This window comes from Eurosta solidaginis, chromosome 3 (genome assembly GCF_040869045.1).
Source record: "Eurosta solidaginis isolate ZX-2024a chromosome 3, ASM4086904v1, whole genome shotgun sequence".
NCBI classification, from domain to species: Eukaryota; Metazoa; Arthropoda; class Insecta; order Diptera; family Tephritidae; genus Eurosta; species Eurosta solidaginis.
Window position 1 is genome coordinate 232763618 of NC_090321.1, and position 22505 is coordinate 232786122.

At 36.7% G+C, this 22505-nt stretch overlaps 2 protein-coding genes across 4 annotated transcripts in view; one reads left to right on the forward strand and one right to left on the reverse strand.

Moving 5' to 3' along the window:
* Positions 1-22505, reverse strand: part of Sik3 (Salt-inducible kinase 3) — a 215810-nt gene that overhangs the window by 1112 nt on the left and 192193 nt on the right. The window lies entirely within an intron of this gene.
* Positions 17596-22505, forward strand: part of Oseg4 (intraflagellar transport protein Oseg4) — a 38721-nt gene continuing 33811 nt past the window's right edge. The window contains exons 1-7 of one of the 3 annotated variants that reach the window (XM_067775567.1): positions 17596-17841; positions 17900-18011; positions 18071-18358; positions 18430-18575; positions 21320-21479; positions 21548-21927; positions 22009-22195. In XM_067775567.1, coding sequence (XP_067631668.1) covers positions 17818-17841; positions 17900-18011; positions 18071-18358; positions 18430-18575; positions 21320-21479; positions 21548-21927; positions 22009-22195 — 1297 coding nt within the window. In that variant the 5' untranslated portion in view covers positions 17596-17817. Of the gene's footprint in view, positions 17842-17899; positions 18012-18070; positions 18363-18429; positions 18576-21319; positions 21480-21547; positions 21928-22008; positions 22196-22505 lie in introns of those variants that run through there. The other 2 variants (XM_067775569.1, XM_067775568.1) reach the window with 2 other exon arrangements.

The window sequence follows — 22505 nt, forward strand, 5'->3', positions numbered from 1 at the left end:
TAAAGGAATCGAGATAGATATAGACTTCCATATATCAAAATCATCAGGATAGAAAAAAATTTGATTAAGCCATGTCGGTCCGTCCGTTAACACGATAACTTGAGTAAATTTTGAGGTATCTTGATGAAATTTGGTATGTAGGTTCCTGGGCACTCATCTCAGATCTCTATTTAAAATGAACGATATAGAACTATATCCACGCCCACTTTTTCGATATCGAAAAATCGAAAAAGTGCGATAATTCATTACCTAAGACGGATAAAGCGAAGAAACTTGGTAGGTGAGTTGAACTGATGACGCTGAATAGAAAAGTAGTAAAATTTTGGACAATGGGCGTGGCACCGCCCACTTTTAAAAGAAGGTAATTAAAAATTTTGCAAGCTGTAATTTGGCAGTCGTTGAAGATATCATGATGAAATTTCGCAGGAACGTTACTCCTATTACTATATGTATGCTTAATAAAAATTAGCAAACTCGGAGAACGACCACGCCCGCTTTTAAAAAAAATTTTTTTTAAAGTCAAATTTTAACAAAAAATTTAATATCTTTACAGTATATAAGTAAGTTATGTCAACATTCAACTCCATTAATGATATGGTGCAACAAAATGCAAAAATAAAAGAAAATTTCAAAATGGGCGTGGCTCCGCCCTTTTTCATTTAATTTGTCTAGGATACTTTTAATGCCATAAGTCGAACAAAAATTTACCAATCCTTGTGAAATTTGGTAGGGGCTTAGATTCTGGGACAATAACTTATTTCTGTGAAAAAGGGCGAAATCGGCTGAAGCCACGCCCAGTTTTTATACACAGTCGACCGTCTGTCCTTCCGCTCGGCTGTTAACACGATAACTTGAGCAAAAATCGATATATCTTTACTAAACTCAGTTCACGTACTTATCTGAACGCACTTTAACTTGGTATAAAAAATGGCCAAAATCCGACTATGATCACGCCCACTTTTTCGATATCGAAAATTACCAAAAACGAAAAAATGCCATAATTCTATACCAAATACGAAAAAAGGGATGAAACATGGTATTTGGATTGGTTTATTGACGCAAAATATAACTTTAGAAAAAAACTTTGTAAAATGGGTGTGACACCTACCATATTAAGTAGAATGAAATGAAAAAGATCTGCAGGGCGAAATAAAAAAACTGTGAAATCTTGGCAGGAATACTGTTCGTGGTATTATATATATAAATAAATTAGCGGTAGCCAACAGATGATGTTCTGGGTCACCCTGGTCCACATTTTGGTCGATATCTGGAAAACGCCTTCACATATACAACTACCACCACTCCCTTTTAAAAGCCTCATTAATACCTTTAATTTGATACGAATATCGTACAAACCCATTCTAGAGTCACCCCTGGTCCACCTTTATGGCGATATATAGAAAAGGCGTCCACCTATAGAACTAAGCCCCACGTCCTTTTAAAATACTCATTAACACCTTTCATTTGATACCCATATCGTACAAACATATTCTAGAGTCACCTCTGGTCCACCTTTATGGCGATATCTAGAAAAGTCGACCACCTATAGAACTAAGGCCCACTCCCTTTTAAAATGCTCATTAACCCCTTTCATTTGATACCCATATCGTACAAACAAAGTCTAGAGTCACCCCTGGTCCACCTTTATGGTGATATCTCGAAAAGGCGACCACTTATACAACTACCACCACTCCCTTTTAAAACCCTCATTAATACCTTTAATTTGATACCGATATCGTACAAACACATTCTAGAGTCACCCCTGGTCCACCTTTTTGGCGATATCTCGAAAAAGCGTCCACCTATAGAACTAAGCCCCAGGCCCTTTTGAAATACTCATTAACATCTTTCGTTTGATACCCATATTGTACAAACGCATTCTAGAGTCACCCCTGGTCCACCTTTATGCCGATATCTCGAACAGGCGACCACCTATACAACTACCACCACTCCCTTTTAAAACCCTCATTAATACCTTTAATTTGATACCCATATCGTACAAACACATTCTCGAGTCACCCCTGGTCCACCTTTATGGCGATATCTCGAAAAGGCGTTAACCTATAGAACTAAGCCCCACGCCCTTTTAAAATACTTATTAACACCTTTCGTTTGATACCCATATTGTACAAACACATTCTAGGGTCGAAAAGGCGTCCACCTATAGAACTAAGCCCCACACCCTTTTAAAGTACTCATTAACACCTTTCGTTTGATACCCATATTGTACAAACGCATTCTAGAGTCACTCCTGGTCCACCTTTATGCCGATATCTTGAAAAGGCGACCACCTATACAACTACCACCACTCCCTTTTAAAACCCTCATTAATACCTTTAATTTGATACCCATATCGTACAAACACATTCCAGAGTCACCCCTGGTCCACATTAATGGCGGTATCTCGAAAAGGCGTCCACCTATAGAACTAAGGCCCATTCCCTTTTAAAATGTTCATTAACCCCTTTCATTTGATACCCATATCGTACAAACAAATTCTAGGGTCACCCCTGGTCCACCTTTATGGCGATATCTCGAAACGGCTTCCACCTATGGAACTAAGGATCACTCCCTTTTAAAATACTCATTAACACCTTTTATTTGATGCCCATATCGTACAAACAAATTGTAGAGTCAACCCTGATCCAACTTTATGGCGATATCCGTAAATGGCGTCCACCTATAGAACTATGGCCCACTCCCTCATAAAATACTCTTTAATACCTTTCATTTGATACACATGCCATACAAACACATTCCAGGATTACCCTCGGTTCATTTTCCTACATGGTTATTTTCCCTTATTTTGTCACCATGGCTCTCAACTGAGTATGTAATGTTCGGTTACACCCGAAATTAACCTTCCTTACTTGTTTAAATTAGGTTTTACCAGGCATGCTTAACCAACGAAACGATATCATTTCGTTACGATAATCAACGTTAATAAACGAAACGAAGTCATTTCGTTTCGTTTATTAACGTTAAGATCGTCAAATTAACGAAATGATTTCGTTTCGTTTTCTGCCATATCAAAACGAAATCAAATCGTTTATGTTGATTATTAATTTCAAACTATGCTGGCAAAGCTGATTGATGGCGGAGTCAATAAAGGTGAAAGCATTATCCAAGCTGATTGCAACTTTTCTCATGAATTTTGACAGTACGAACATTTCTCAGAGTATTTTTGACATTACCACCAACGAATTACACAAACAAATTACATAGAGTTTGTGTGTGTATGTGCGCTCGTTGTTGCCACCTTACGGCTTCACCATGGCTATAGCATTGCCAGCATAATTCAAACATAAAGTATCACGAAAGCTTTTCGTTTCGGTTAAAAACCAGATACAATTTATCTTGATAATTTCTTTATCGATAATATTTCGAAGTGTTTCAACGGAAACGGTGGAAATTTTTTGATAAACGATTAGCTTAACGTTAAGGTGCATCCCTGGGTTTTACGAAAAAGTGTTATATAACAATAAATTATGGAAAAAGACCACAGAATGCGAAAATGTACATTTAAAGTCCCAAGTCCCAACTTTTCAATTTCGGTCCACTGTGCGGCGTTGTTGTTGTTGTAGCGATAAGGTTGCTCTCCGAAGGCTTTGGGGAGTGATCGATTTGATGGTCCTTTCCCGGATACAGATCCGGTACGCTCCGGTAACACAGCTTCATTAAGGTGCTAGCCCGACCATCTCGGGAACGATTTATATGGCCACATTAAACCTTCAGACCATCCCTCCCTCCCTACCCCCAAGTTCCATGAGGAGCTTGGGGTCGCCAGAGCCTCGTCTGTTAGTGAAACGGGATTCGCCGCTCGAAGGTGAGGTTGACAATTGGGTTTGGAGAAGCTATATATTGCACTGGCAACCTGAAAATGTTGCGCTCCACACCCCCTTGAATCTGGTATTTTAGTCGTCTCTTACGACAGGCACACCTACCGCGGGCATATTCTAACCCCCTAACCCGCTGGGAGCGTCCGGCACGTTACTATATTTTCTAATCGTTTAAGACTGTTTAGGCCATTTATTGTTCATGTCGAAAATTGGTCGGATATGGTCGAAAGTGGTATCAAAGGATGCGCATCACTGCCAGTTATTTGCGAAATTTAACTCTTTCTAACTGTTCAAAAGTTATTTTAAAAAACGCTTTCGTTGTCACCTTAACACGGACTTTGCATCACCCAATTCACCAAGTTATTAAAACAAGACATCAAAACAAAAGTTATATAATAAGTTTATATGCTCAATTTGCATATTTTTGTCAAAAAAATAATAATGAACAATGTATTCAAATAAAATGACCCAAGACGAATATGTTTTCAAATTGTCCTCAAGTTATTAAAAAAAGCAAACTACGGCTCCTTTTATGTGAATACGTAGGCACATATATTTACCAGGTGAAGCTTTGTCCTTCCCAAGAACACTCAAAGTGGTGAAGCAAAAGCTTTCCCAAGACAGTCGAACTAATGACCGTGTGTGCTACTACCCTAATGTAGTGGACGGTCAAACCAGTTTGAAAACTGGAGCTACGCGGTCATCCATAATGAGCTCTTATATCATAAGGCCGGAAAAGAGCAGTTAACAACTTTCAACTTAAAATCGGTCGATTTTCATTCTAAAATATCATTTTGATTTAACGAAGAATACTGAAATCAATGTTATGAACACAAACGTCTGCAAACTTTGGTCTACATTTTAAAAATTTTATCCAAGGTCCTTGTAAAATTTTAATTATGAGATGCGCCGAGGATTATACGACTTTCACCCATGAGTTACGCAATGACATCCTGCTTATGATTTCGAGGGCGGCATCCTTGGCCGAATAGTTACTCCCTAACGTTACAAGGTGTTTCTCTGGTGTAGCTCGGCAGCATAGTGCGACAAAAACATCCGTTAGAAAGTCTTCGGAGCTACACCTAGAGCTTCTAGGAAAGTGACGTCGACGAAGTTACATATGAGTTCGAAGTCGCAGTCCTATAGCTTCTGTGCTGGCATATGGTGTGAGTGTCAGGAGGCGTGGTAGCGACTGGTGGTCGGGATTGCTACTGTTCGCACATCGGGAATTGTAGCTCTTAAAAACAGCCGAAAAAACTTGAGGCGCCCTGTGACACGAGAGTCGTGAGTATTAATAGACCATTAATAGCAACCGTAAGTCGCCTTTGTGCGTGACCGCCAAAGAGCCACAAATGATTTTAAGAAATTGTGTTCGCGACGATTATTAGGAGTTAACCCCAGGTGAAGCTACGCTTTGCACGAGATATACAGACAAAAGTGTGACCATTTTATGTATCTCTATTTCTTTTCAGCAGACACAGCAGTACCAATTCCAAAGACCGGGGTTAGGTTCGAAGCCCCTCTGGAGTAAATCAACGAGGGAAAATCCCTCCGCAAGGAGCTACTCCTGAAAATTTTTGAACGATCTGCGAGATTTTGAGGCAAAACTCCGGATCTTTCCGAAATGACCAAAACGTTGATTTCCTTAAATACATACAAACAAAACCTTTCCTAAATATTATTTTTTAAATAGAAAAATTAAGCTTTTTAAAGGAAGAACACCGGCGTACGCCGGCGCGTCGCCGCCGCCGATAAAGTGATCGGCGTAAACCTCTACTGCAAAGTCCACTTTATCTGCAATTACGGCAGGTAAAAAAAAAAAAAAAACACTGCCAATATTTTTCAAACTCACTAAATATTTAATTTGTTGAACCAAAATCAATTTTAGAATAAGAAAAAAATAATTTGGACTACTAAAATCAATATTTAGTGAAAAATAAGAGTGAAAATTTGACATAGCTCGCTGCATGGAGCTGTCAGGTTAATATAGCTGCACATGTATCTACAAAGCAGTGCTGCACATGTGTTTTGGGGGTAAAAGTTTTGTGAAGAGCTTTTTTCAAGACTGGACCAGGACCATTTACATAATTTTATTTTTTTTTTTAATTTTCGTACTTTGTACCAACATACATATATGAGCCCTTTTATTTTGAAAGTGGTATAAGCCATTTCATGTCGTTTAATTTGTTGGTATCTCTCCTCGCCTCCTGTTTGTTAGAGTCCAATAGCCAAAAGATGCAGTTCTTACTTTTAGTATGTATATAATTGTAGAACCATCTATATATGTGTTCGTTTAGAAATAACAATGCGTTTAAGACCATGAGTTGGAAATGACTTATACCACTTTCAAAATAAAGGGCTCATATATAATGGTAATGTAGTTACGTGCCATAAATATATTGACATTTTTGTTTCGGTTAAAGCTTTAAACGACTGTTTTTAAAAAAAAGTGTCGTTAACGAGTTTTCCTCAGATTTAAATATACACCAAGAAGCTTATTCTGTGAAATTGCAAAACTTTCGTTTTGCGTTATGAATTTAATCCACTCAGCAAGTTCCATCACATTTTCAGTATTTGTTAATGCATTTAGGAAGTTCAAGTTCAGTTGTTGTTGTTGTTGTTGTAGCAGTGCTTCGCCCATTCCAATAGGCGCGACCGATCACAAATTGACATCAATATTCTCTAACGGGAGTCCAAGGAAACTTGCAGTTTAAACAGGGGCGGACCATAGTGAGAGGGGTCTTAGGGGCGTTTTGCTCATCGTATTGACGGACGGACGAATGGAAAAACTTACGGCTGAATGTAAAAGGCCGATTTCGGTAATTTTTATTAGAAACAGTTTTTTGTCATAATAACATTCTTGAAACCAGACCTGTTAAATTTGAATTAGCATTAGTAATCACTTAATTAGATGCATATTTTAATGGCCAATGATTATTTCAATTGTATGATTTTAATAATTGGGGATTGCCCATATTGCTTTTCTAAATGTATGAAAACATTTATTTGAAGCAATTTTTTAATTTTATAATTTATTTAATAATTTGGGAAAAATTTTAACAACGTGACATCAGGACGGACAAGGCGACAGCTGTTTCGATTATACCTTGTAAATCTCTTCAAAGCCTTTTCTCCCGGGAGTGGGAGTCGAACTCGCACTCCTACGATAGTTGAGAAGAGATTTACAAGGTATCATCGAAACAGCTGTCGCCTTGTCCGTCCTGATGTCACGTTGTTAAAATTTTTCCCAAATTATTAAATAAATTATTTCAATTGTTTCCGAAAAAAGCAATTACTAATTGATTATCATTAGAAAAAAAAAATCATGATTTTTTCCGATTATTGAAAAAAAAATAAATAAAAATAAAAAATAATCAAAAGTAATCAATATGATTGCATGCACGGGATAACTTCTGCATACAAGTACATTTTAGGATGCAATAGTAAACCGTAAGCGCTTATCGAGGGGAATATATACATGCAACATATAGGGCGAATGGTATATGAGCGTTGATTCAAACATATTCTCCGGTAAGCATACACACATGTGCATATTTTCTACACTCATTATATAAAATAATGTGGGATCGAAAACGGCGGTTTTTTTCATTGGCCATACAATATGTAAAAAAATGTTGGATTCATAGTGTAACGAATTTAGGAAAATTCTGCTTATTTTACACCTTCTACTAACGTTCGTATCGCTAAACTGTTGAATAAATAACTCTAATATTCAATAATGCAAAATGGCCTTTATTACAGTACTTCACAATAACAGCGATACTTCACAACCAATAGCTTGCTTAAATTAAACTGAATTCGGACTACTCAGCTTCTGCTGCTTTTATACTCTCTGCCCAAATGTCTAAACGTTTCTTCTTCTAGAATCCTCTACCTCGTCACTAGCCATACGCGCGTGTATTTGTAGTGTGTAAGCATATGCGTATGTATATGTGAGCGAAGTAGTAGCTGATGATCACATGCGTTTGTGAGTATCTCTCTGCTGCTTGTATGTATGTGTGTACATGATGATTAATTTGTTTACGTACATACAAGTGTGGCAGCTTGCTTTATTGTTGTTGTAGCTTTATTCACTTAGTATCAGATTAGTGAGTATCACTTAGTCTTACTAATATTCGTCATAATAGGTTGGCGTCCAAAGGCTTTCATTTAGCAACGATCCTTTATGGTTTCATCCTTAAATCTATGATATAGAGCGCAATTTTGCATTTCGTTTGGACGAGAAGTTGCAAAATTGTACCCGATAAATAGGTGTCCCGGTATCTCATAATTTTTTGCACAGTAAATTCAAAAAAGGGTTTTTTCGTTTTGTATTGATAACTGAAGAACTACTTTTTTGTTGTTTTCCCAGCTTAAAGCCGGAGTCATTGGTGCCGTATGTCGTATCGCTGTATCCGTATCCCTAACGTAATCAGCTGTTTATCGTTACGACGGTAAACCAAAACCCAATTGGTTGGCTACGATACGGTTACGACCTTAGCGGCACCAATAATCGATTGCATTGATTCTCATAAGGTTGGTCGAATCAGCTGTTAAAAGGTTACCGATACGGTTACCGATAAAGCACCAATGTCTCCAGCTTTAACAGGAAAATCAGTTAGATTGATTAGGAATCTCTCAATTTTACAGAATTTTGTTAACTTAAGAGCGACAATTTCTCTTCTGTTGAAATGACTAAACTAATTTGTTCGCTTGAAAAAGAACTCGGTCGAATTAACCATAATTCGATCAATTTCACCGAATCTGCGTTAAGTCAAGAACAACAAAACCGATTTGTTGATTTTACTAGCACCATTTCTTTCAGTGTGGCTATAAAGGCAAACCACATATTAAGTTTCATCGCTTTATCGGTCTTTGGTAATGAGTCATCGCAATTTTTTCATTTATCGAAAGTTCAATATCGATTTTTTTTAGAAGTGGGCGTGGTACAAAACAATTTTGTTAATTTTCATAAAGTGTATATAAAATAGAAAGTACAACCTCCCTGCCGAATTTCAACATATCATCACAAGCTTTTGATTTACGGCTTAAAAACTTTCAAATCTTGTTCTTCTAAATATCTCTATCTGAATACCTCTACCATTTATATACTCAGTTGAGCAGAGCTCACAGAGTATATTAAGTTTGATTGGATAACGGTTGGTTGTACAGGTATAAAGTAATCGAGATAGATATAGACTTCCATATATCAAAATCATCAGGATCGAAAAAAAAATTTGATTGAGCCATGTCCGTCCGTCCGTTAACACGATAACTAGAGTAAATTTTGAGGTATCTTGATGAAATTTGGTATGTAGGTTCCTGAGCACTCATCTCAGATCGCTATTTAAAATGAACGATATCGGACTATAACCACGCCCACTTTTTCGATATCGAAAATTTCGAAAAACCGAAAAAGTGCAATAATTCATTACCAAAGACAGATAAAGCGATGAAATTTGGTAGGTGAGTTGAACTTATGACGCAGAATAGAAAATTAGTAAAGTTTTGGACAACGGGCGTGGCACCGCCCACTTTTAAAAGAAGGTAATTTAAAACTTTTGCTAGCTGTAATTTGGCAGTCGTTGAAGATATCATGATGAAATTTGGCAGGAACGTTACTCCTATTACTATATGTACGCTTAATAAAAATTAGCAAAATCGGAGAAGGACCACGCCCACTTTAAACAATTTTTTTTTTAAGTAAAATTTTAATAAAAAAATTAATATCTTTACAGTATATAAGTAAATTATGTCAATATTCAACTCCAGTAATGTATGGTGCAACAAAGTACAAAAATAAAAGAAAATTTCAATTGCTGCTGTTTTTTGTCATAATAACATTCTTGAAACCAGACCTGTTAAATTTGAATTAGCATTAGTAATCACTTAATTAGATGCATATTTTAATGGCCAATGATTATTTCAATTGTATGATTTTAATAATTGGGGATTGCCCATATTGCTTTTCTAAATGTATGAAAACATTTATTTGAAGCAATTTTTTAATTTTATAATTTATTTAATAATTTGGGAAAAATTTTAACAACGTGACATCAGGACGGACAAGGCGACAGCTGTTTCGATTATACCTTGTAAATCTCTTCAAAGCCTTTTCTCCCGGGAGTGGGAGTCGAACTCGCACTCCTACGATAGTTGAGAAGAGATTTACAAGGTATCATCGAAACAGCTGTCGCCTTGTCCGTCCTGATGTCACGTTGTTAAAATTTTTCCCAAATTATTAAATAAATTATTTCAATTGTTTCCGAAAAAAGCAATTACTAATTGATTATCATTAGAAAAAAAAAAATCATGATTTTTTCCGATTATTGAAAAAAAAATAAATAAAAATAAAAAATAATCAAAAGTAATCAATATGATTGCATGCACGGGATAACTTCTGCATACAAGTACATTTTAGGATGCAATAGTAAACCGTAAGCGCTTATCGAGGGGAATATATACATGCAACATATAGGGCGAATGGTATATGAGCGTTGATTCAAACATATTCTCCGGTAAGTATACACACATGTGCATATTTTCTACACTCATTATATAAAATAATGTGGGATCGAAAACGGCGGTTTTTTTCATTGGCCATACAATATGTAAAAAAATGTTGGATTCATAGTGTAACGAATTTAGGAAAATTCTGCTTATTTTACACCTTCTACTAACGTTCGTATCGCTAAACTGTTGAATAAATAACTCTAATATTCAATAATGCAAAATGGCCTTTATTACAGTACTTCACAATAACAGCGATACTTCACAACCAATAGCTTGCTTAAATTAAACTGAATTCGGACTACTCAGCTTCTGCTGCTTTTATACTCTCTGCCCAAATGTCTAAACGTTTCTTCTTCTAGAATCCTCTACCTCGTCACTAGCCATACGCGCGTGTATTTGTAGTGTGTAAGCATATGCGTATGTATATGTGAGCGAAGTAGTAGCTGATGATCACATGCGTTTGTGAGTATCTCTCTGCTGCTTGTATGTATGTGTGTACATGATGATTAATTTGTTTACGTACATACAAGTGTGGCAGCTTGCTTTATTGTTGTTGTAGCTTTATTCACTTAGTATCAGATTAGTGAGTATCACTTAGTCTGACTAATATTCGTCATAATAGGTTGGCGTCCAAAGGCTTTCATTTAGCAACGATCCTTTACGGTTTCATCCTTAAATCTATGATATAGAGCGCAATTTTGCATTTCGCTTGGACGAGAAGTTGCAAAATTGTACCCGATAAATAGGTGTCCCGGTATCTCATAATTTTTTGCACAGTAAATTCAAAAAAGGGTTTTTTCGTTTTGTATTGATAACTGAAGAACTACTTTTTTGTTGTTTTCCCAGCTTAAAGCCGGAGTCATTGGTGCCGTATGTCGTATCGCTGTATCCGTATCCCTAACGTAATCAGCTGTTTATCGTTACGACGGTAAACCAAAACCCAATTGGTTGGCTACGATACGGTTACGACCTTAGCGGCACCAATAATCGATTGCATTGATTCTCATAAGGTTGGTCGAATCAGCTGTTAAAAGGTTACCGATACGGTTACCGATAAAGCACCAATGTCTCCAGCTTTAACAGGAAAATCAGTTAGATTGATTAGGAATCTCTCAATTTTACAGAATTTTGTTAACTTAAGAGCGACAATTTCTCTTCTGTTGAAATGACTAAACTAATTTGTTCGCTTGAAAAAGAACTCGGTCGAATTAACCATAATTCGATCAATTTCACCGAATCTGCGTTAAGTCAAGAACAACAAAACCGATTTGTTGATTTTACTAGCACCATTTCTTTCAGTGTGGCTATAAAGGCAAACCACATATTAAGTTTCATCGCTTTATCGGTCTTTGGTAATGAGTCATCGCAATTTTTTCATTTATCGAAAGTTCAATATCGATTTTTTTTAGAAGTGGGCGTGGTACAAAACAATTTTGTTAATTTTCATAAAGTGTATATAAAATAGAAAGTACAACCTCCCTGCCGAATTTCAACATATCATCACAAGCTTTTGATTTACGGCTTAAAAACTTTCAAATCTTGTTCTTCTAAATATCTCTATCTGAATACCTCTACCATTTATATACTCAGTTGAGCAGAGCTCACAGAGTATATTAAGTTTGATTGGATAACGTTTGGTTGTACAGGTATAAAGTAATCGAGATAGATATAGACTTCCATATATCAAAATCATCAGGATCGAAAAAAAAATTTGATTGAGCCATGTCCGTCCGTCCGTTAACACGATAACTAGAGTAAATTTTGAGGTATCTTGATGAAATTTGGTATGTAGGTTCCTGAGCACTCATCTCAGATCGCTATTTAAAATGAACGATATCGGACTATAACCACGCCCACTTTTTCGATATCGAAAATTTCGAAAAACCGAAAAAGTGCAATAATTCATTACCAAAGACAGATAAAGCGATGAAATTTGGTAGGTGAGTTGAACTTATGACGCAGAATAGAAAATTAGTAAAGTTTTGGACAACGGGCGTGGCACCGCCCACTTTTAAAAGAAGGTAATTTAAAACTTTTGCTAGCTGTAATTTGGCAGTCGTTGAAGATATCATGATGAAATTTGGCAGGAACGTTACTCCTATTACTATATGTACGCTTAATAAAAATTAGCAAAATCGGAGAAGGACCACGCCCACTTTAAACAAATTTTTTTTTTAAGTAAAATTTTAATAAAAAAATTAATATCTTTACAGTATATAAGTAAATTATGTCAATATTCAACTCCAGTAATGTATGGTGCAACAAAGTACAAAAATAAAAGAAAATTTCAAAATGGGCGTGGCTCCGCCCTTTTTCATTTAATTTGTCCAGGATACTTTTAATGCCATAAGTCGAACAAAAATTTACCAATCCTTTTGAAATTTGGTAGGGGCATAGATTTTATGACGTTAACTGTTTTTAGTGAAAATGGGTTGAAGCCATGCCCAGTTTTTATACACAGTCGTCCGCCTGTCCTTCCGCATGGCCGTAAACACGATAGCTTGAGCAAAAATCGACATATCTTTACTGAACTTAGTTCACGTACTTATCTGAACGCACTTTAACTTGGTAAAAAATTGAACGAAACCCGACTATGACCACGCCCACTTTTTCGATATCGAAAATTACGAAAATGAAAAAAATGCCATAATTCTATATCAAATACGAAAAAAGGGATGAATGGTAATTGGATTGGTTTATTGACGCAAAATATAACTTTAGAAAAAACTTTGTAAAATGGGTGTGACACCTACCATATTAAGTAGAAAAAAATGAAAAAGTTCTGCAGGGCGAAATAAAAAACCCTTGAAATCTTGGCAGGTATTACATATATAAATAAATCCAATGTCCAATGTCCAACAGATGATGTTCTGGGTCACCCTGGTCCACATTTTGGTCGATATCTGGAAAACGCCTTCACATATACAACTTCCACCACTCCCTTTTAAAACTCTCCTTAATACCTTTAATTTGATACCAATATCGTACAAACACATTCTAGAGTCACCCCTGGTCCACCTTTAAGGCGATATCTCGAAAAGGCGTCCACCTATAAAACTAAGCCCCACGCCCTTTTAAAATACTCATTAACATCTTTCATTTGATACCCATATCGTACAAACATATTCTAGAGTCACCCCTGCTCCACCTTTATGGCGATATCTCGAAAAGGCGACCACCTATAGAACTAAGGCCCACTCCCTTTTAAAATACTCATTAACATCTTTCGTTTGATACCCATATTGTACAAACGCATTCTAGAGTCAGCCCTGGTCCACCTTTATGGCAATATCTCGAAAAAGCGACCACCTATACAACTACCACCACTGCCTTTTAAAACCCTCATTAATATCTTTAATTTGATACCCATATCGTACAAACAAATTCTAGGGTAACTCCTGGTCCACCTTTATGGCGATATCTCGAAACGGCGTCCACCTATGGAACTAAGGATCATTCCCTTTTAAAATACTCATTAGCACTTTTTTTTTGATGCCCATATCGAACAAACAAATTCTAGAGTCAACCCTGGTCCACCTTTATGGCGATATCTCGAAACGGCGTCCACCTGTGGAACTAAGCATCACTCCCTTTTAAAATACTCATTAAAACCTTTCTTTTGATGCCCATATTGTACAAACAAATTCTAGGGTCACCCCTGGTCCACCTTTGTGGCGATATCTCGAAACGGCGTCCACCTGTGGAACTAAGCATCACTCGCTTTTAAAATACTCATTAAAACCTTTCTTTTGATGCCCATATTGTACAAACAAATTCTAGGGTCACCCCTGCTCCACCTTTGTGGCGATATCTCGAAACGGCGTCCACCTATGGAACTAAGGATTACTCCCTTTTAAAATACTCATTAACACCTTTCTTTTGATACCCATATTGTACAAACAAATTCTAGGGTCACCCCTGGTCCACCTTTATGGCGATATCTCGAAACGGCGTCCACCTATGGAACTAAGGATTACTCCCTTTTAAAATACTCTTTTACACCTTTCATTTGATACCCATATTGTACAAACAAATTCTAGAGTCAACCCTGATCCACCTTTATGGCGATATCCCTAAATGGCGTCCACCTATAGAACTATGACCCACTCCCTCATAAAATACTCTTTAATGCCTTTCATTTGATACACATGTCATACAAACACATTCCAGGGTTTCCCTCGGTTCATTTTCCTACATGGTTATTTTCCCTTATTTTGTCACCATGGCTCTCAACTGAGTATGTAATGTTCGGTTACACCCGAACTTAACCTTCCTTATTTGTTCTAATTTTTTTTTAATGTCTTTTTTTTGTCAAACATTCATCTCGCTTATCAAGTTTCATCACTTTATCGATAATGAATTATTCCGTTTTTCCAATTTTGCCGATTTTTTTTAGCCCAGTACGCTTTGCACGAGACATACAAATGTGTGACCATTTTAAGTATTTAAATTTTTTCGGCAGACGCAACAGTCCTAAGATCGGGGTTAGGTTCGAAGCCTCCCTGGAGTAAGTGAACGAAAAACAGTCCCTCAGCAAGGAGATACTCCTGAAATTTGTTGGACGATCCGCGAGACTTTGAGGTAAAAAACCCCGGATCTTTCCGAAATGGCCAAAACGTTGATGTCCTTAAATACATATAAAAACAACTTTCCTAAATACTATTTTTTTTAAATAGAAAATCAAGTTTTTATAGTAACGCCAGCGTTCCGGCCTCGCCGCCGCCTATAAAGTGATCGGCGTAAGCCTCTAATATATACCCTATATACGACCGATCACTACGACTTTTTCAGAAAACAATGTATGACGTATACTAGACTGGGTTGGTCCCCATACAAAAAAAAAAAGTTGCTAATGTCCGCCCCTAAATTTGAAGATTATATTGAGAGGGTTTCGGAACAATTTTTTTAAATTTTTTTTGATCCTTCGAAATACAGCCAAAAAGGTTTTTTCGTTGTAGCTTGGTTATTTGACGTCGGATTTTTAAAATTGATATATCATTATTTTGGCCTTGAGAAGCGTCACATTTCCGTTTAATGTCCTTTTAAGCATGAAGTCGTTTTCACATGATTAGGTCAGCTAACAAAATTGATTGATCTGATTTCTGAATACAGTCAGACTCTGACTTCTGAATTTTCACCTCGTATAACAGCTGTTATACTAAATTTCTCAAAAACAGAATCCAGCCCTTTTAATAAGGGAAAAGCGCGGACCACGCCCACATTCTTACTTGTTCAATTTGCTGAACGCGTTAATAAAAAAATAAAATAAAATTTCGAAATGTAGAATCTCGAACTTCAAACTTCGTAAGTCGATATCTATTTTTTGGACGCTAAGTTCGAAAAACGGAGATAGTACTTTGCTTACTTAAGCCTCAATCTCTAGGAAGAAGTAGGTTTGTCCAGTACCCAGAAAAAAAGTTGATTTTGTCGCATAGTGTTACTATCATAAAGAGGAAACAACATGTTTGACTCACTTACTTACTTTTACTTCCCCTATTCATGATATTTGGCATATCTTTATTAACTTTTCAATGCAAACCCTGCAATTTTTCCTCCAAAAATATCATGAGTTTCAGGTCTAAGTATAATAAGAATCAGGTAAAATAACAGTTGCAATAAATATTGAAAGTGCTATAACTTCTATGTTTATTATTTTAGTAATATGGTTTCAAAGCAACATTTTCTTGAATTTTTAAGTACTTTCGTTTGGTAAGGAAAAAAATACATTAGGGGGGGTAACATTTTGTTAGCTGACCTAATCATGTGAAAACGACTTCATAGCTTAAAAGGACATTGAACGGAAATGTGAAGCTTCTCAAGGCCAAAATAATGACATATCAATTTTAAAAATCGGACGTCAAATAACCAAGTTACAACGAAAAAACCTTTTTGGCTGTATTTCGCAGGATCAAAAAAAATTTAAAAAAATTGTTCCGAAACCCTCTCAACATAATCTTCAAATTTAGGGGCGGACATTAGCAACTTTTTTTTCGACCCAGTCTAACGTATACGTAAGCATTTGGTGAAATTTGAAGCTTCTAGCTGTTAAATAGGCAGAAATGATGAAAACCTTATCTGAACAATCGGTGGGATATAAACTCTATATAAGACCGTTCTGTACGGTCTTTACAGAGAGCAACATACTCGTATATATGCCATATACATATGTAAACAACTTGTGGAATTTGAAGCTCCTAGATGTTAAAATGGGGCACAAATTATAAAAACCATATCTGAACAATCGGCTGTAAGGGATATATGCTGTAAAAACGATCGATATAATTTTTTTTCAAACAACAATATGTGCCATACGCGAAAGCATCTGGTGAAATTAGAAACTTTTATTATATCCATTGAGGAAGATACGGCAGAAGGATCTCTTTTCTGAACAAGTGGTTGTATGCGGGATATCTGTATGCTATAGTGGTCCGATCCAGTCGGTTCCAATAAATGTCTGGTCGGGGACCAAAATATAGGTACCCGGTCACCAAATTTCAGCAAGATATATCAACAATTGAGGGTCTACTTGCCACATATCATCGCCTTAGAGGGCAAACCGGCTAAGTGCCATTTTTTCCACAAATTACTTTTTGACAGAGCAGGACCTAATGCATCAACCCGGCATAATAGTGTAGCGAATTTTAACATCACTAAGCTGTTTTTAAATAAATGCACAAAAACAAAAACATTAAAGCAAGCTACGTAAACACATTAATCATCATTTACACACATATATAGAAGCCGACGAAGAAATTACTCACGCACACACATGTAGTCATAAGCAGAAGAAGTTACTCACCCATCCACACGCATATGGCTATAAAAGAAACATAAACTACTAATAGGTATACATGTACATAGCTAATAACCAAGCAAGGGATACAATTGTTCTGGAATGCAGTTTCGCGAAATGATTAGACCTTAGGAGAAATGGATGAACGAGAAAACTGAGAGAGTAAAAGCAGCGCAAGTTTTGATTTAAACACGCTATTGGTTGTGACGTATAATTGTGATGTACTACTCTCAAAGTAATAAATGAAGACCAGTTTGCAATACTAAATAGAGTGATTTATTCAACAGTTTAGCCAAAACCCAAAAAATATTTTTTTTTAAACTGGTATCCCCAAAGTTTTTACAGCAGTTTTTTTTGGTCGAAAAATTTACCCTTTAAACATTTTTTCGCAGGCTCGAAAATTATTTTTTTGGGTATGCGTAGTGGAACTTTTTTCCTGAGCCCAAATCCTATCGAAAAATCGATGGCGCGATATCGGTTAACTTTCGTACATACAAATCGACCCAGGTTAATGTACATATACTTACATATCTACATACGAATACTGGATACTCGCAGGTGGTTGTTTGGTAAACAGTATCTATGGTTACAGCTATGGAAACCAGTTTTCTTATGTTTGGATTGTAGAAGCAAATTTTCTTTAATTGGGACAGAATTTCTTTTTGGTGCAAAATGTTTGTCTATTTAAGTAAAAAGGTGGGTATTTTCTTAAAAAAAACCTATGTGATAAATACTTAATTATTTGTTGTAATAGATTGCAATACCCAACAATGTAAAATTGAATTGTATTTCATGGAACAAAGATCAAGGTTACATTGCCGTAGCCGGCTCCGAGGGACTACTTAAGGTCTTGAAATTGGAGCAAGGTAAAATATTTTACTAAAATCTAAATATTAATTTTAATTTACTTATGAATTGCTTGTAGCATCAAATGGACAAAATAAAGGAAACCTTGCTGCTGTATCTAATTTATCAATGAATCAGACATTGGATGGCCATAAGGAATCGGTCAAAGTTGTTACCTGGAATGAGACGCAACAAAAGTTAACATCGTCCGATTTGGATGGTGTCATTATGGTTTGGATGCTTTACAAAGGTTCTTGGTATGAGGAGATGACTAATGATCGTAAGAAATCAACGGTGAATAGTATGAGTTGGACATCGGACGGTGCTAAGATTTGTATTGTTTATGAGGATGGTGCAATTATTGTAGGTCGGTATGGTTTGTACATATATATGTATGTCAGTTTATGCAAATAAGGTTTTTTTGTTGCATATCTTAAGGCTCTGTGGATGGAAATCGTATTTGGGGCAAAGAACTAAAGAATACACATTTAACAAATGTACAGTGGAGTCCGGATAATCGTTTGATCTTATTTGGTTTGGCTACCGGTGAATGTCATTTATATGACCATCAAGGAAATTTCGCGGTATGTAAACAAATTTAAATTTCCCGTACCTATGTCCTATCACCTATTATAGGTATAAACACCGCAGTAAACCCTTTCTCCAACAATTCCGTATACAAAATCTGAAACTCCATTTTCACCAAGCATATCCTATCTCAACTGGACCTTGTATCTTATGAACCTATTTCAAGGAGCGACCTTTCTATTAAAAGGAGGCGAGAATTGCACATGATCGACCAAGCAGGAAAGGCGTGAAACCAAGCAAACTTAGACTTGCAAAGTTACTCTTATCATTTAAAAAAAGGGGAGGGTAGCCATGATGATTATTCTGACTGGACACTGCTTTCTGGTGTCACATGTTTTTAAATTAGGTTTAGTCAAATATATCATGTGCAAGAAGTGTGGGTTGGTCGAAAAAACTATCGAGCACATTTTTTGCTCGTGCCCTACTCTAACAAAGCTAAGACTTCAGCTATTAGGAATGGTTATCATATTTAGAAGAAGCAAGCAGAATTGGTCTTAGGAAGCTTCTAGTATTTGCCAAAAGGTCCGACTTATTTTATAACAAAGGTCCCTGTTCCTGATAGGGGTTTTTAGTTTGATATTTGATCAAACCTCTGGTAACACTATAGACTCAATCAGTCTAGGTGAAGTCCTCACAGGCCGGTCAGTTCAACCTAACCTAACTCCATCGTCCTTACATGTGGGAGACGTGCACTGAAAATTGAACATGATCCTGGCAAATCGTTCCCAAGATAGTCGGGCCAGTGCTTTCATGGTTGTAGCGTAGTCAGGGGGGAGGAGGTTTGGGAGTGTTATCGATAATCCGGTACGTTACGGTAACAAGCACCATTAGGGTACTAATCCGACCATCTCGGGAACGATTTAATATGACCATATTGGACCTTCTAGGCCGCTCACGGCAATTACAACTTACAACGAAATGTACTAAGCTAAAATTTTTCACATCCTGAATATTAAGAAAAATTACATCGGGAAAAATTCGCAACGCTTGCCTAAAACATACTAGCCTGCCCCCAGTGGGTTGGGGGGCTTAGAATATACCCGCGGTATATATAGGTATGCCTGTCGTAAGAGGCGAGTAAAATACCAAATTGATTGAAGGGGTTGCCAGCGCAATATATAGCTTCTCCAACCCAATTGTCAACCTCACCTATCCGTGGCGAATCCTGTTTCATTAACAGCTGAGGCTCTGGCGACCCCAAGTTCCTCATGGAACTAGGGGGTGAGGAGGGCGGTATGGCCTAGAAGGTTTAATGTGGTCATATAAATCGTTACAGAGATGGTCCAGCTAGTACCGTAATGGTGCTTTGTTACCGGAACGTAACGGATCTATATCCGGCAAAGGGTCATCAACATCGATAACTTAATCAAAGCCTTCAGAGAGTGTCTTTATCGTTAATACAACAACAACAACAACAAAACATACTAGCCTAATATGCGTAAACAGACATTTATGCCGCCGGATGAAGTGGCGCAAAAAGTAGGGACATGCAGCTTAATGATTTGGTTTCGAGTAATGGGGCATGCGGTTATAGGGCTCAGAATGTACGCACGGTAAGTCCTGCTGTTGTAAGAGCTTTTTTGGGTTACAACAGCAATCTGCAACTCAATAGTTGATCTACGGCTTCGACGTTGTGCACACCTAAGGCATTCCCTTTAGTTCCTTTACATGAGTTTCATGTATGTAACTGAAATTGAATTCAGTCCAATTAAACTGTGCAAGATATTGGACCAAACCCACTTTTTTGTAGAGATTGAGGCTTAAGTAGACAAAGTACTACCTCTTTTTTTCGAAGTTAGCTTCCAAAAAATAGATATGGGCTTTCGAAGTTCGAAATTTATTTATTTGAATGGCTGAATTGTTTTTTTGAAAAATTTTGTATAACAGCTGTTATACGAGGTGAAAAGTCAGAACTTCCAAAATATGAAAAATATGAATATAAAGTTCTGACTTTTCACCTCGTATAACAGCCGTTATACTAAATTTATCAAAAAAAGAATACAGCTTCTCAAATAAGGGAAAAGTGCGGACCACGACCACTTTTTTACTTTTTTAATTTGCTAAACGCATTAACAAAAAAATTTAATTTCGAAATGTAGAATTTCGAACTTCGAAAGCCGATATCTACTTTTTGGAGGCTAACTTAGGAAAATGAAGATAGTACTTTTTTTACTTAAGCCTCAATCTCCTCAAAAAAGTTGGGTTGGTTCAATACCTAGAAAAAAAGTTGATTTTGCCGCTAGAGGTGAAAAGTCAGTTATATTATAATAGCTTGGCGCGTTTTCCTTCAAGAAATGTTAGGCCGAGCTTTGCATTCCATTTTGTCGCGAAACATCATCATCATTAGCTCGCGCTTAATAGCTAGGCGTAATGCTTTATGTGCTGGAGCGTTTTCTTCCAACACATGTTTGCGTAAAGCTCATACAGGTCATCATTAAACTTTCTTTCGATTTCCACCATCCCATCCCATCTTATTTCGACTTCCTCCATTATGCCGAGCCACACACCAGAACAGGTCGAGAGAGGACTTCACGTTTCAATTGGCTTCCCAGTCCAAAGTACCACATGTTGGCAAACATGTTTCTCCATTTGATTTCTAAGGTGAAATAGTGTCGCCTTATAAGGGAACTTAGTTTGTGGCGTGCTACTTTTAATATTTTCCTACAAAATTTGTGTGACTCTTTTGCTTGTGAATTTTGCTAATTATATGTTAATATGTAATTATTTACTTGAGAATTAGATGAAACTCAATATACAATGCGTTTCTTTGAATTCGAATCGAAGTTTTAAAATCGCTGCTGTACGATGGTTCAACGGTCGTACACCTGTCAATAGACCAGTGCTGGCCATTTGCTATGAAACGTGCAAATTGCAGTTAATGCGTAATGAAAGTGATGACGGTGAGTGGTAAAAACGCTTCAAAGTATGCTTAGTAAATGTTTACCTATATATATGTGAATTCCCCTAGCTCCAATACTGATCGACACTGGGATGCGTGATATAGATGCTGAATGGAATCATGATGGATCCATATTAGCCGTGTGTGGAACACTTATAGAATATTCGTCATCTAAAGAATTAAATCAGGTTAATTTTTATTCACCTTATGGAAAGCTCGTTCGCACTCTAAAGGTGCCTGGAAACGAAATAACTTCACTGTCTTGGGAAGGCAAATCTTTACGTATTGCTATGGCCGTCGATTCATTTATATATTTTGCTAATATACGGCCCGATTATATGTGGTGTTATTTTGAAAAAACTGTAGTATTTTTAAATCGAAACAGTAGTAATTATACACGTAATACAACAACAAATGTTGTTACCTTCTGGAATACAATTTCGAATCAGGTGAGAAACATTCACATCCAATTACTTATGAATCACCTAAACACGTAAATCAACTTCTAAATCGACTTAATATAATTCTAGAGTTTCCTTAAAGAGATCGAACCAGCTTTAGGTATGGCTGCTTGCACTGAGCATTGCGTTCTCGCTGTAGAATGTTTGAATAGTAATTTGAAAGATGCTATTGCAAGAACTGATAAGAACGATGACGCTGAGAATGATAAATGCTATCAGCTAATGCTGTGTAATTCTATTGGAACCACTGTAGATTGTAAGTGCTCTCCTCAGCGAATTTTGAAGAGTTATACAGGCGGACCAATTTTAAACCCAATACTTGTCTAAGGCCTTCGGTACGCTTAATCTAAATCCGGGCTTAGAATTTTTAAATTGCTTCTGGTTTTTGTGATATTCATACCTGAATCTGCTAAAATTCGTTTTTCTTCTAATGAAAAGCTGTTTTGATGCTACATTGGATATGTTCTGTTATACTATGTTCAAACAGAAAAATAAATTGAGACAATTTCGATTTAAATTGAGCGGTGTTCATACAACTCAATTTAGCTTATACTAGGTTCAAAAAC